General features: G+C 43.2%; 1 protein-coding gene across 1 annotated transcript; it reads right to left on the reverse strand.

The window, feature by feature from the left end:
• Positions 1-3,422: 3,422 nt before the first annotated feature.
• On the reverse strand, positions 3,423-11,078 carry ube2z (ubiquitin-conjugating enzyme E2Z). The gene is made up of 7 exons (XM_034218257.1): positions 10,205-11,078; positions 9,261-9,333; positions 8,941-9,128; positions 8,200-8,311; positions 7,451-7,563; positions 7,247-7,337; positions 3,423-5,761 (listed from the first exon to the last, which is right to left on the reverse strand). Exons 1-7 carry the CDS (start codon positions 10,633-10,635, stop codon positions 5,579-5,581), a joined length of 1,191 nt encoding a protein of 396 aa, XP_034074148.1. The 5' UTR covers positions 10,636-11,078; the 3' UTR covers positions 3,423-5,578.
• Between the last annotated feature and the right edge of the window lie 2,190 nt (positions 11,079-13,268).

The following is a 13,268-nucleotide window of genomic DNA, read 5'->3' on the forward strand; positions in this document are numbered from 1 at the left end:
TACGGGATGGGGGGCCGATGATGATGATGTCTGATTTGGCACTGTTCAGTTGGAGATAGTTTGTTTGCATCCATGCTTTTATTTCTGAGAGACAGTTGGTGAGAGTGGAGTGTGTTGTGGGGGTGATGGTTTTTGTTGAGATATAAAGTTGGATGTCATCGGCGTAGCAGTGAAATTGAAGGTTGTGGCGACAAATTATTTTGCCAAGGGGGAGCATGTAGAGGATGAAGAGGAGGGGGCCAAGCACCGAACCCTGGGGGACGCCTTGGGACAGAGGAGCAGTGGAGGAGGTGCAGTTGTTGATGTTGATAAACTGATGTCTGTCGGTGAGGTAGGATTTCAGCCAGGAGAGTGCAGTGTCGGTGATGTTGAGTCATGATTCGAGGAGGGACAGCAGGATGGTGTGGTTGATGGTGTCGAATGCTGCAGTGAGGTCGAGGAGGATGAGGATGTTCAGGTTGCCGGAGTCAGAGGAGAGGAGGAGGTCGTTTGTGTGTCGGAAACCGGATTGAAATGGCTCAAAGAGGACATTGGAGCTGAGGTGGACTTTAAGTTATGAGGCATGAACACGTTCAAGTATTTTTGACAGAAAGAGGAGATTTGAGATGGGCCGGAAGTTGGACATGATGTCAGGTGTGAGTCCGGGTGTGACAGCAGCCAGTTTGAGAGAGGGGGGGAACTGATCCAGATCTGAGGGAGGAGTTAATGATGGTGGTGATGAGTTGGGAGATGGCAGGGAGGCTCTCTTTAACAAATTTGGAGGGCATTGGGTCAAGTGTGCAGGTGGAGTTAATTCCAGTCATGAAGTCGGACAGTTGCATGGGGGTCACAGGGGAGAAGTGGGACAGGGGCTGTGAGGTGAAGGGGGGGGGGAGCCAGGAGGGGAGGTGGGGGGGTGCTGATGAGGGTGTCAGATTGCTGTAAATGTTGCTGATTTTGGTTTGGAAAAACGAGAGGAAGGAGTTGCACTGTTCTGTGGTGAAGGACGAGGTGGCGTTGTCACAGGGTTTGAGAAGTTTGCTGATGGTGGAGAACAGATGCTTGGGGTTGCTGGAGCCAGACTGAATGAGTTGTGAGTAGTAATTAGACCGGGCTGCTTTGAGTGTGTTACTGTACTGCTGGAGATAGTCTTTGTAGATTTGTAGGTGGACTGTTAGTGTGGCTTTCTTGTGTTGGCGTTCAAGTTGACGTTTCCTTGATTTCATTTGGCAGGTATACCAGGGGGCGGAGTGTATGAAAGAGACATTTTTGGTTTTTGTGGGGGCCAGTTCATTTAGACAGAAGGAGAGGGTGCTGTTATAATAGTCCACAAGTTCAGATGGGTTTTCACAAAGTGGGGGGGGGGGACAGACATCTTGCAGGTAATGGAGGCAGTGATTGCTGAAGGTGAGATGGATTTGAGATTTCTGTAGGTTATTGTGCGTTTTTGCTTTTGGGCGGGAATGGGGATGTTGATGTCCATGATGATGGCTAGGTGATCAGAGATGTGGAGATTGAGGCTGGACAGATGATGGATGGTGAGACCAGTGGAGCAGACCAAGGCGTGCGTTGAAGCTTCCAACGCTTCTGCCCATTCACTTTGAATGGGGTGACGTCACTTTTAGCCGAACTGTATTTTGGGAAGCGACGTGGAGCGTTGCTGGCGTTGCTGGCTTCAAAAGTTGAGCAATGTTCAACTTTTGACGCCTCGACGGAGGCGTCAGCCAATGAAATCCCGTTTATGCAAATCTGCCAATACAAGCGCTAGCCAATCAAACCGCGTGTATGCTGGGAGAGACTACGCAGGTCATTTCCTCATATTCAAAAAAATGGAGGGAAAATTCATTTTCGCGGTAGTGAATCACCCGGTGCTGTATGATCAGTCTCTGTTCATCTACCGGGATACAAACCGGAGGAGCGAGGCATGGAGGGAGGTGGCAGAGACAGTGGGTGAAACTGGTAGGTTTTCGCCTGTTTGGGGATTTTATATCCAGTTTACCTCGTTTTAACATTGCTATTGCTTTGTATGTCGGGGGCGGGAGATTCATGTGATTGCTTGTTGGTCGTGTTGCTCGCAAAAAATCCCCAAGATTCAGATACGCCCACCTCCAAGCGTCAACGCACGCTGCTGTGTGGACGCTCCGTTAAATTCAGAGGCATATTTGCAGGTCGGGTCGTCAACATGAATGTTAAAATCACCTAAGAGGAGAACAGATGGAGATATGGCAGAAAGCTGAGTAAGAATGTCAGAGGTCGGAGAGAAAGGAGGGGTTTGGCTTCGGGGGACGGTAGATGATGGCTGTGACCAGGGGAGTGGGACCAGAGAGTTTGAAGATCAGGTGTTCAAATGAAGAAACATCAGGGATGGGGATTATGGTAGCTTTTATTTCCTTTCTGATAATAGCAGCTATACCACCACCCCGCCCTTGTGGGTGTGGTTTGTCAATGTATGTGAATCCTGCGGGGGGTGATTTGATTCAAAGAAAAATAGTCCAGTGGTTTTTGCCATGTTTCGGTCAGATACAGAAAGTCCAGGTTATTGTCTTTAATGAATTCATTCAGAATGTGGCTTTTATTATGGATGGAGCGTGTGTTGAGCAGGGCTGCTCTGAGGTGACGTTGCATTGGGAGGGGTTGTGTGGACCGGAGGAGTGGAAGGAGATTGTAGATTATAGGAGATAATATAATACGTTTATTATATGGTTACATGCTACTTTACAGTATATCTATATATGTTCATTTTAATACATTTCTTATTTTATAGTTATTTATCTTTCTTTTTTTTAATCTTTGATTTATCCTTAATTGTATTCATCTGCTGTCCTGTTTTTCAATCTTACCCTGTTGCTGTTAAACTACTGAATTTCCCCACGGGGATTAATAAAGGTCCATTTTATCTTATTTTACAGAAGCATGTTGCCCATAAACTATATGTCCCACAATGCATCTCATTTTGTGACATGCGCACTGAAGAGACTTGCAATTATTTGCCCTAAAAGGTCTTTACATTTGTTTTGTAAAGCACTTTGAATTGTCGCGTACAGAAAAGTGCTATATAAATAAACTTGCCTTGCCTAGACTTCTGCTTTCAGACATATTTAATTATGAAGTTATTACCCTATCCGATAATAATCCAATGCAGAGGCAATATTGTAATATAATACATTATTTCATATATATATGTATATTATTTATATAGTTACAACCGGCTCTTTGAGTGCAACCATAATGCTAATGTAGCCCACGATGACATTGAGTTTGACACCCCTGAGCTAAAGCATCAGATGTTTATTTTGTGATGGAGACCAAAACTGGAGCTAAAACAGAATATTGGATTAACATCGGTATAGAATAAAAGCTGCATGTTTTACCTGGATTTAGTGCTCAAATTAGCTTCTTTGCATTGACATTGGCTGCTCAAGAAACAAAGACTGACACATGCATCAGGACTGAACAACATTTTATTCTGTACTTCACTTCCAGAACTTCTGTACAATACCAACGTTTTGCAGACCTGGAAAATATCCCGTCTGCAGTAATCGGGCTCTTATGGAGCCACAGAGGAACCCTGCTATAAACACAACACAACCAAACAGGGACATGACCTCTTCACTCCAGGAAGTGTGTTGCACTCAACATTTTGGCAGTCACATATATTCTGCTAGGAGCTGCTTCGCATATAACCATTCTATAACATAATAAAACTAATTAAAAAAAGAAATGCCCTATATTAGTTATTCCATTCGAAGCAACCTAGCCTCTGCCAGGGGACCGGGGTTTGACATCAGAAGGAATTGGCTCTTCTCTTCTTCAACACGACTGCACAGACACTGGAGGACAATGGAAGGCAGAAAGGAAACACTACAAGCACGAGTCATTCTTTTGTCCGGCCATGATGTGACTATGATTGAAATAGCTACACTTAAAAATGAAATGTGTACTTTTTGGGGGAAAATACTTATTTTCATACATGAGCTAATTGGGGCTTTAGCCAGCAGCCAGTTAGCTTAGTTAAAAAAACAGCTAGCCCAGTTAGCTTAGCTCAAAGACAAAAGCTACCCTTACTCTGTCCAAAATGTAACAAATAACATACCTTGTTTGTTCTATATGATATATAATGTGTTAATCCCTCAAATTGGAGGTGCTAGTAAATTGATGCTAAGCTAACTGTTGCCTCATAATAAACATACACACTCGAGTGACATTAGTCTTAGCTAATGAATGTGAATATGCATATTTCCAAATATCTGAATCTTCCTTTAAAGGATAGATTTGTATTTGAAATGTTCACATCCTGTCTGAAATCTGTTAGAGTTATTGATGAATAAGTAACCGCCCCCTCTCCATACTGCAGTGGAGAGATCACTTACTAGTGCACTGCAGATGTTTTGCAAAGTTAACCTGAAGCTAATCTTTTGATGCTAGTGTTTTTTGTTTTATTATTCTCTACCTTCCACCGAGATGTTTCCCCACATGGAACCCCCCCCGCCCGCCCCACCATGGCTCAGATGCATGCTGGTAAAGGACAGACATCTCCACTGATTTGTGTCACTCACAGCTAAATTGGATTCAAACGTTATATTTTCACAGCCATTATGAACATGAAATGAACATAAGGCATGCAAGCGTCACATTAAGATAGAAATATATCTGAACCTATCCTTTCGGAGTGTCTAACAAACCCCTATTGTTTTTAAAGAACAGGTCTTGTTGTGATCAGACTGCAACAATGCTGTCAAAAGCTCCATTTCCTGTGTGGCTGGAAACAAAACAAAGTGTTAGCTGAAAATGTATTGGCTAATCAGCCTTATTCCCCCTTATGATAGGATAGTGAAACAAAACCAAATATTCACCAAGCCTGACATCTGGTGGTGAAAAGCATGCACCTGAACAATGACAAATTCATATTGTTATAAGAGTACAGGTTTCTATTGAACAAAAGCTACTTGGTCAACTAAATCAAAGTCAAATGAAATGGAAGTTAAAGCAGTAAGAAGCTGGACTGTCTGTATGGAAGCAACAAAGCTTCACCCTAAGCTACCGTCTTTTTGAACTCAAAGGTCTGTTTTTGCTTCCTTGAACTCAAAGGAGACCCTTTCAAGAGCAGGCTTTCACTGCTGCAGCACACTCAGGTCACCCCCCCTCCACTGGCCCAAACCTGCTTCCACCCCAAAGTGAGCTTCTCACATCAGACAGTCTTTCCTAGGTAAGGTATAAAGAACCCACAGGGATTGTGGTTTAAAGTGGGAAAATGGAGAGGTTTGAGTCATGAAACTACACTTTTTTTTTTCTCCACAAGCAACAATGGCTGGTTCATCTCAACACCTATCAGGCATTTGGGCAGCCATCAAGTCAGGATATCAAAATGAAAGTGTCACAAACACACCGGGCCACATTTACCAGCACTTTACGTGAATGGTATTCTTTTTTTTTTTTAATATATAATAACCAATTCTCCTCTTTCTAAATTCCAATGGTGAACCCTGGACTCAGTCAACTTAGACGTAGCATTCTCTTCTGTGATTTTGTTCCTCCCGTCCTCTTGTCTGTAGTTCTTGACCTGGCATTGAGTCCAGCACTGTCCGGGTGGGGGGGGGGGTCAGGGCTGGGAGGAGCCCTGGCTGTCGGGGTCCGTCCCTGAGGAGCTGGTGTCAGAGTCCGAGGGCTCATCGTTGTGTTCCTCCTCCGCCAAGGTTTTCTCCCGTATCCGCCTGTGGGTGGCGCTGAGGCGGGCCAGCAGGCCCTGGTAGTCGAAGCGACCGCGCTTCTCCCCGAACGGGTCCTGGGGGGGCAGGAAACACAGAGGTGAGACACAGGTGGGTGGATTTTTCACTCAGGAAAATTACTTTTTATCCGTGTTGTGATGTACCTAAGTAGACCTAAGTAGACTTACTTGGGTACTGTCCTTAAGTAACATTTTGAGAGACTTTTACTTTACACAAGTATTTTAATTGTTTGCTACTTCATACTTCTCCTTCACTACAATTCAGAGGTACTTTTCCTCCACTACATGTATTTAATACCTTTAGTTACTTCACAGATGTGGATGAATGATGTGAAATATAATCAAGTGTTGAATCAGACTTTAGTTCCACCTGGAGTAAATCCACCAGCTACCCTGCAGAATACAAAGTCATTCAAACTAGCTGCACCTTTACCAGCTTTGAGAACACTTTCATGATCAATCATTATAAAACATATCATATATATTATTCTGAAATGGACCAATCTGCACAATGACTACTTTTACTGTCGCTACTTTCACTATATTTAGATGCTAATACTTTTCTACTTTTACTTGAGGAACATTTTGAATGCAGGACTTTTACTGTAACAGAGTATTCCTACACCAAATAGTTGTACTTTTACTTAAGTAAAGAACCGAGTACTTCTCTGACACAGGTCTGTGTCCTGATGAGTTCACTACCCTCTGTTTACATCATGCAAAGATATTTTTAAAAAAAATCAGAATATTTATCCCAGGGGAAATTGGGTTTAGCTGCTACATTTCTAAATAAACAAAATGAAATAAATAATTCAAATACATTTTTTTTTACGAATATGCACAAAATATCAAATAAAATGAAGGTATTTACAAAAATATAAGTTAACGTTAAGGGTCTAATAAAAGCTAGAGTAAAATAAAAAGGTCACAAATATTTGTATGAAATAAAATAATTTGGCTGAACAATAAGTCAAAGTCACACAATGTAGAGCAATATCCAAATCACAGCATGATCATTTCAATATATTTTCTTAATGGTAATGTGAATAATGTTTTGAAAATGGACATTCTCTCTCATATTGCAAATCATATCTCAATTGCAATAGCAGTGCACATAGTCGCAATTTATTATGTTTTCGAGGTCTTGAGCACTGATGCAACACTTTTTGAGTTTTGGGCATTTTCTATAAATCTTATGATTAGGATGGGGCAATTTGACAACTTTTCAAAACTAAGTTCCACAACTCCTCAACTCAGAATAGATCACGTTGTTCAAAGGGTGTCTTCAAACATTTGTGATTTGATTTTGGCAACTGCTACTATTATTATAAAAGAAAGACACTGTGGCAGAAAGAAAGCAATAACAACATAAATAACTTTCAGTCTAACGTAACCATTTGTTTGTTCTAGATATTCAACATCGTTTTATGCTAAAGAGGATGGAAACGGCTAGGTCTTTGCCCCATGAGCATTCCTCTCATGTTATCGAGAAATAGAACATGAAATATGTACTTGTAAATGGATAAAAAGAAATATAGTCACCTGCATGTTCTGTCCCTGTAGATGCAGTCTCTCTTTGCAAACTCCCTCGTAGAAATCATAGTATTCCAGGAAGGACTTCTCCATCACGCTCCTAAAAAACACATGAACACCAATCAGCTGATAGAGGGGAGGGGAGAATGTCAGCAGAGGGGAGGAGAGGAAAAGAAGAAGGAGAGTCAAATGAAACAATAGTGCAGTTCTTACCAAAGAGCATCAGGGCAGGGGACCTTCCCCTCCAGCATGTCACACACGGCCACCCTCATGGTCTCATGGCGGATGCACTCGTTGTAGTTCTTACTGTCCCCTGGGTGACGCTCCTGAAAGACACACACACAAACAGACCAACGAATAAAACACTATATAGAGTGGCACACAATGCCAATAGTAAATGTGCTCCTCGGATGGTCCCGTCTCCACAATTGGAAAGTCGTTATTCCGACTTCGGTGTGTTCAGATTCGCTTTTAACTCAATAACCCCTTGGTCTTCTATTACTAGTCTAAATGCAAGCTTACAGAGTTTTAGGTTTCATTCTACCCCATGAAATACAGCAGTATAAACCCCACTGGTGAATGAATGCAGCTTGTATGAGTCTTAACAAAGGTGTTTGCTAACAATTGACTAAATGAGCCCCCCAAACCATAACCCTGGTGACGTGCAGTGAGACTGTGATGAAGTTGGTTTACAGCCCAATGTTAGATTTGTACTTCTGGCGATTGCATTTATTCATTGAATTGGTGTTAATATGAGGAGATTATCCTGCTGAACAAAATGTGTAACTATCATAAACTTGTGTTTACCACAGATCTTATTTTCTGCAATATTCCAAAATCCAATAGAAAAATCAACCATTGCTTTTGGTCGAGCGAGCCCTTCCTAACTTCAGGGACGACCTACAAAATATGTCATCACTCCACCACTTGATTGCTAACAAATGCAGCATCATTTGCAGTACCTGTTCAAATCCAGGCTCATTGTGATAGGGGTTCTCCGTCATCAGAGACTGGATGGAGATGAGGACAGAGGAGATGCTCTGGGCTGGGCTCCATGCTGGGCCTGTCCATGTCCTACACACACAATAACAGTTTGTCACTTTGACGAAGCGTCCTTAATTCTCCTGTCGTGTTCCTTTCTCCCCCTTTACTTTGGTGATCCTGATCAAATTTGACCGGACTGTTTAAACTGCTCTGACATTAACACAAATAATGTTAATCATCACCAAATGATATATATATATAATATGATATATATTTTTTTTTTGTTTGTTTTTTTGTTTTGTTTGTATACCCCCCCTCCCAAATGTAAAGCGTCTTTGGGTCCAGAAAAGCGCTATATAAAATTAATATATTATTATTATTATATAACACCCTTTTAAGCTGTAAACAATGTCTCAGAATGCTGGTTTACACGAACAACTGCACTGAATATACAAAGAATAGACGCTGTCAATTCCAAAATGAACGTGGTTGTCTGAGACTGTGGGCCTACTATCTGATGGATGAACAGAATCTAGGATTACCCGTTCATTTCCTATGGAGGCCATTTTTGACCGGGAACATTGTAGGTGTAACAAAGTTGACTAAACCACTCAGAATCCAATGAAAGTGGTGATTAGCAATTGTATATATTCAAATGCCTGCTGTGGATGATATCATAATGCCTTGGATAAGTGTTTCAGGACTGAATCCTGACTCACCCCAGGATGCTGAGGCAGACCTTGCCATTGCGGTAGAAGTTGGGGTTGAAGCGGACAGTGTTGTGTCCGGTGGTGATGAGTTTTACCCGCGGTGGGTGGATGGGGTAGTCGGGGGGGCAGCGGAACAGGAAGAGGAAGAAGCCTCCCTCGTACGGTGTGTCGAACGGGCCTGTGATCAGAGCATGGATCTAAAGGAAGTGAAATAAATAAGGGATTTTTAGAGAGGTGTATAAAGGGAGAGAGAGATGCTGCAAACAACAAGACAACAACTGACTACATCCAGTTGTCTCTGATGTACATCAAGGGCGCTGGCCTTTTACCTTTGTCATATCTTGAGGATCAGGGACGACAAACATCCCTGGTGGAGGTTCCTTGTAGATGGACATGATGTCTCTGCAGAGACACACAGAGAGAGGGGGAGACGGATGATGTTACTGAAAGCTAAATGTTACAGGAGAAATGGAGAGAATCTAACAGCGATATCTACCCCTGGCCGGCCCACAACTTTGCTAAGATCATGGGGACTATTTATCGGGTAGGAAGTAGGTATAACAAACACTGTCCACAGAGGATTATCTGTAGCATCTGTGACACAGCCTCTGGAAACACAATACACTGTCAGTTGTACTTTTTCAATGCCCGAGGCATAGATAAAATGTCACACATACCCATTGTATGAGTAGGCAACAAACATCTTACATATACTGTATATACATCGCAGAACCACAGCAGAAGGTAAATCCAAATGCATCTTCTTGGCTAGCTTTTATAATGTGGGTGAACCAACCTGTTTGCCACACAGGATGTTGAACTCGTGATTTGGAAGCGATGGATTCACAAGCAGGTTTACATATACAAGGAAGTTGTTTATTGTATAATGGTGCATTCAAAATTAGATTAATTCAGTTATAAACAAAGTAAATACAAAAGTGTATAAGAACTATTGTAAGAAAATATCACAACAATTATAAGTTTGCAAGAAATATAAATATACAAAATATTAAGAACAATAAGAATATGACAAATGAGTCTGAAAATAAAACGTCACTGTGACATACATCAATAAATAAATAGTTTTTTTGTTTTCATTTAATTGTGAATGATTGTATAACACACTATAAATGTTTAGGTTTCATCTCAAGTCACAACAGGTTTCCACTGATGACAGAAACTTTATAGAAAACGTTCACTTTCGATGTTACCTCAACTCACTGACAATGTAGGCCTCAACTTACCTGATAACATACAACAGCGGTTTTATTACCTCTTTATCCTCAGGATGCACTGCTGTGAAGCCTTCTCGTTGTCCCAGTCCGTGCTGAGGCTCGGGTCCCATGAAGTTGCGTGGATTTGGGACAGAAGGCCCGCTCCTGCCACCCCGCCGACCCCTAGCCCAACACCGGGGAGAGAGGAGGAGACGTGTAGGCTGGGATACACGGACACGACCGGTGGCGAGGAGTAAGTGGCTGGTGTCGCAGTAACAGTCGACATAGGTGCTACGAGAGCGGATAGGCCACTCTGCGAGGCCGCGGGGGGAGGAGGGGAGGCCGGGTTAGAGCTGGAGGGAGCACAGCTCGGGTGTCCCCCCGGCAGAGAGTTAGCCAAAGTCGGCAGCAGCGAAGCTCCACTGCTCTGTCCTGTAACGCCTAAGCCAAGGGCACCACCACTGGACTGCTCTCCAAAGCTGTCCGCCATGGCTCACAAAGCTAGCAAGCTAAACCGTCGTTGTTAATTTATAATGCTAACTGTTAGCTGCATTGACAGATGAGGTGAAGTTACCGCTGCTTGTTGTTGGGTTCAGAGTGCAGTGTAACGGGGCAGAGAAGCGCACACAGGCGAGGCCAGAAAACAAGGCTTTTCTTCCCACGACATGGTGGCTACTTATCGTTAGCTCAACGTTTTATATTTCCCCCAGGCCTCCAAAAAGTATAAAGTTGTCCGAAAAATTACTTATTCCACCTTGCTCTGTCTTATGAAGGCGCGTTCTGTCCGGTTGTTATGAGTGTAAAGGAATATGAGGTCAGAATATTTGGTTTAAAACCACATCCCACTACCCCATTAACATAACGCAACTTCAGGAACTGCTTCCTCACCTGTCAAGCTGAGCGGAAGTGATACACCACTTGACATCCGGTAGGACCTTCAAACTAAAATGTCACTATGAATTGAGGTCAGAAAGTCAATCACATCGGGTTAAAACCAGGTTAAAACGTTAATGTACTACCAAAAGTAGCAAGTGAAAAACTAAAGTCTTTAATTATTAAACCAATATATATACTTTGATTAATGTGAATCATTTCCATATCATAAGGTCCAAGCATCAGACCTCCTGCAGCCATAAAGCATCACAGATGTTAAAATATATTTGGCTAAATATAACAAAACAGCATACCGGAAGTCGAAATGTCTTAAGTAAAGAGCCCAAATAGCACCATTGTTGAACGTTTTCTTTCTTATTACCTGGTAACTACATTGTGTGGTACATTTGAAATCAGGTATCCCAACAAACTTAGACCCCATTTACACAGGAGCGCAAACGGACCGAATTCGTTATCAAAAATGTATTCCGTTCACACGCATTCGGCTCATTGCCCTTCTGTTTATGCCCCGTGGTAGATTTAGTAGAGGAACTAAGGCCCCTAAAAGTTGAGGTACCCCTACCCGAGGTAGAACAAAGCACAACCATGTTTTTTCATTACTTTAATATGTCTAGTTTATTAAAGATGGTGCCGGGTTGTCTGGCAGGCCGTCCAAGCCTCTCTGTTTTAGTACTAGTGTTTGTTCTGTGTCTGTTTTGCTCAGTGACAAGGACCATAGACTCTCTGTTAGTCTACAACCGACACAAGCTGCTTAAGATCAAGGAAAATGTGGGCTTTTTTGCAAAGTTTGGCCAGGGTGGACACACAAACTCCCCTCCCCCCTTCTATCGGATGTACCTGCACACCTACTGCTGGGCGGGCCCTCGTTACCCCGGAGACGCAGACGCCGAGGCACACGCAGTGGCCGGCTAGTCAGGGTGAAAGAGTGGCTAGCGTGGTCTCCTGAGCTGGCTCAGCACCCCCGCCCTTTTCCCCCGGAATATGGACCTTGTTTTCGCCGCCTGGCCTCCCGACGCCCCCTCGCCATGGTTCGGTTGCTGGGCCGTGAAACTCACACGACTGTTGCCCGGGTTCCAACCAAAGGCTCGCTGATAAATGCGAGGTCGATCGCAAACAAAACTTTCATCATCCAGGACTTCTTCACGTCACATGCTGTGGATGTGCTTTTTATAACGGAAACCTGGGTATCGCCTCCCTGATCTGGACCAGATCACTGAGCTCCTGGACAGTCTGAGGTGCAACCTGGCAGGCATCAGATGGACCGAAACATAATGTCCCAGAGGTGCTCTATTGGAATTAGGTCAGGCGAGCGTGGAGCACAGTCAATGGTATCAATTCCTTCATCCTCCTGAAACTGCCTGCATACTCTCGCAAAATGAGGCCTTGCATTGAAGTGCACAATGAATAGTGATAGTCTTCAGACTTTCCCTTGCCCTTCATCATGACACATCAAAACAGTATTTTATCTGATAATTTCAGCCAGTTGTATCTTTTTAACTCTTATTGTTAGAAAGGTCATAGCACAAAATGTTTGTCCTTATGCATACATACATACTTATGCATTCTCTATTGACCCCTTCCCACATCCACTGCTATTCTGCTACCTTTGCGGGCACTCCTCACATGACCAGAGAAAGTCTTTGCTAAAGTTAAAGCACAAACTGATTCCTACAAACAGAGTCATTTGGAAATCCATGTGCATAATCCAGAGAGCTCGTAGATGTTCTAAGGGACAATACAGGGACAAGGAGTCTGACAGCACAGCTCTGTCAACAGAAACATGTGGTCTGGACTAAGAACCATCTCTTCCAAATTAACCTTCTATGCACGGTTTGAAATCAACAATGGCTTAGGATGCACCGAAGGCCAAGGGAAACCGGCCTACTTATACTATCCAGAGCAGATGTGTTCAGATGTTTCAAAAGGATTTCTACACAAGGCACCTGGACCTGATGGCATCACTGACCGAAGTGTGTGCAGAACATCTGGCAGCTTCAGTCTGTAGTCCACATGTAGTCCCCACATGTTTCAAGAAGTCCAGCACTCTCTGCCTGAATGACCACTGCTCAGAAGCACTCACCTCCACCATTATGGAGTACTTTAGTTGGTTGATCAAACTTCTATTACCCTCACTGACCTATCCACTTCGGTGTGTTAAGTCGCCCTGCCTGCTACCACATTGACCAAAGCCCTCCAAGCTTGCCATCAGGCTCAGAGACCTTGCACACA

This window comes from Gymnodraco acuticeps, unplaced genomic scaffold (genome assembly GCF_902827175.1).
Source record: "Gymnodraco acuticeps unplaced genomic scaffold, fGymAcu1.1, whole genome shotgun sequence".
NCBI classification, from domain to species: domain Eukaryota; kingdom Metazoa; phylum Chordata; class Actinopteri; order Perciformes; family Bathydraconidae; genus Gymnodraco; species Gymnodraco acuticeps.

What these genes read in the sequence shown, in the direction of transcription:
- ube2z (XM_034218257.1), bottom strand. Translation starts at nt 10,635, where the DNA reads ATGGCGGACAGCTTTGGAGAGCAGTCCAGTGGTGGTGCCCTTGGCTTA. An exon ending in GTCTGCCTCAGCATCCTGGG is followed by an intron (nt 8,312 to 8,940) that starts GTGAGTCAGGAT and finishes TTGTGTGTGTAG; the next exon opens with GACATGGACAGGCCCAGCAT. An exon ending in CCCTGCCCTGATGCTCTTTG is followed by an intron (nt 7,338 to 7,450) that starts GTAAGAACTGCA and finishes TGTGTTTTTTAG; the next exon opens with GAGCGTGATGGAGAAGTCCT.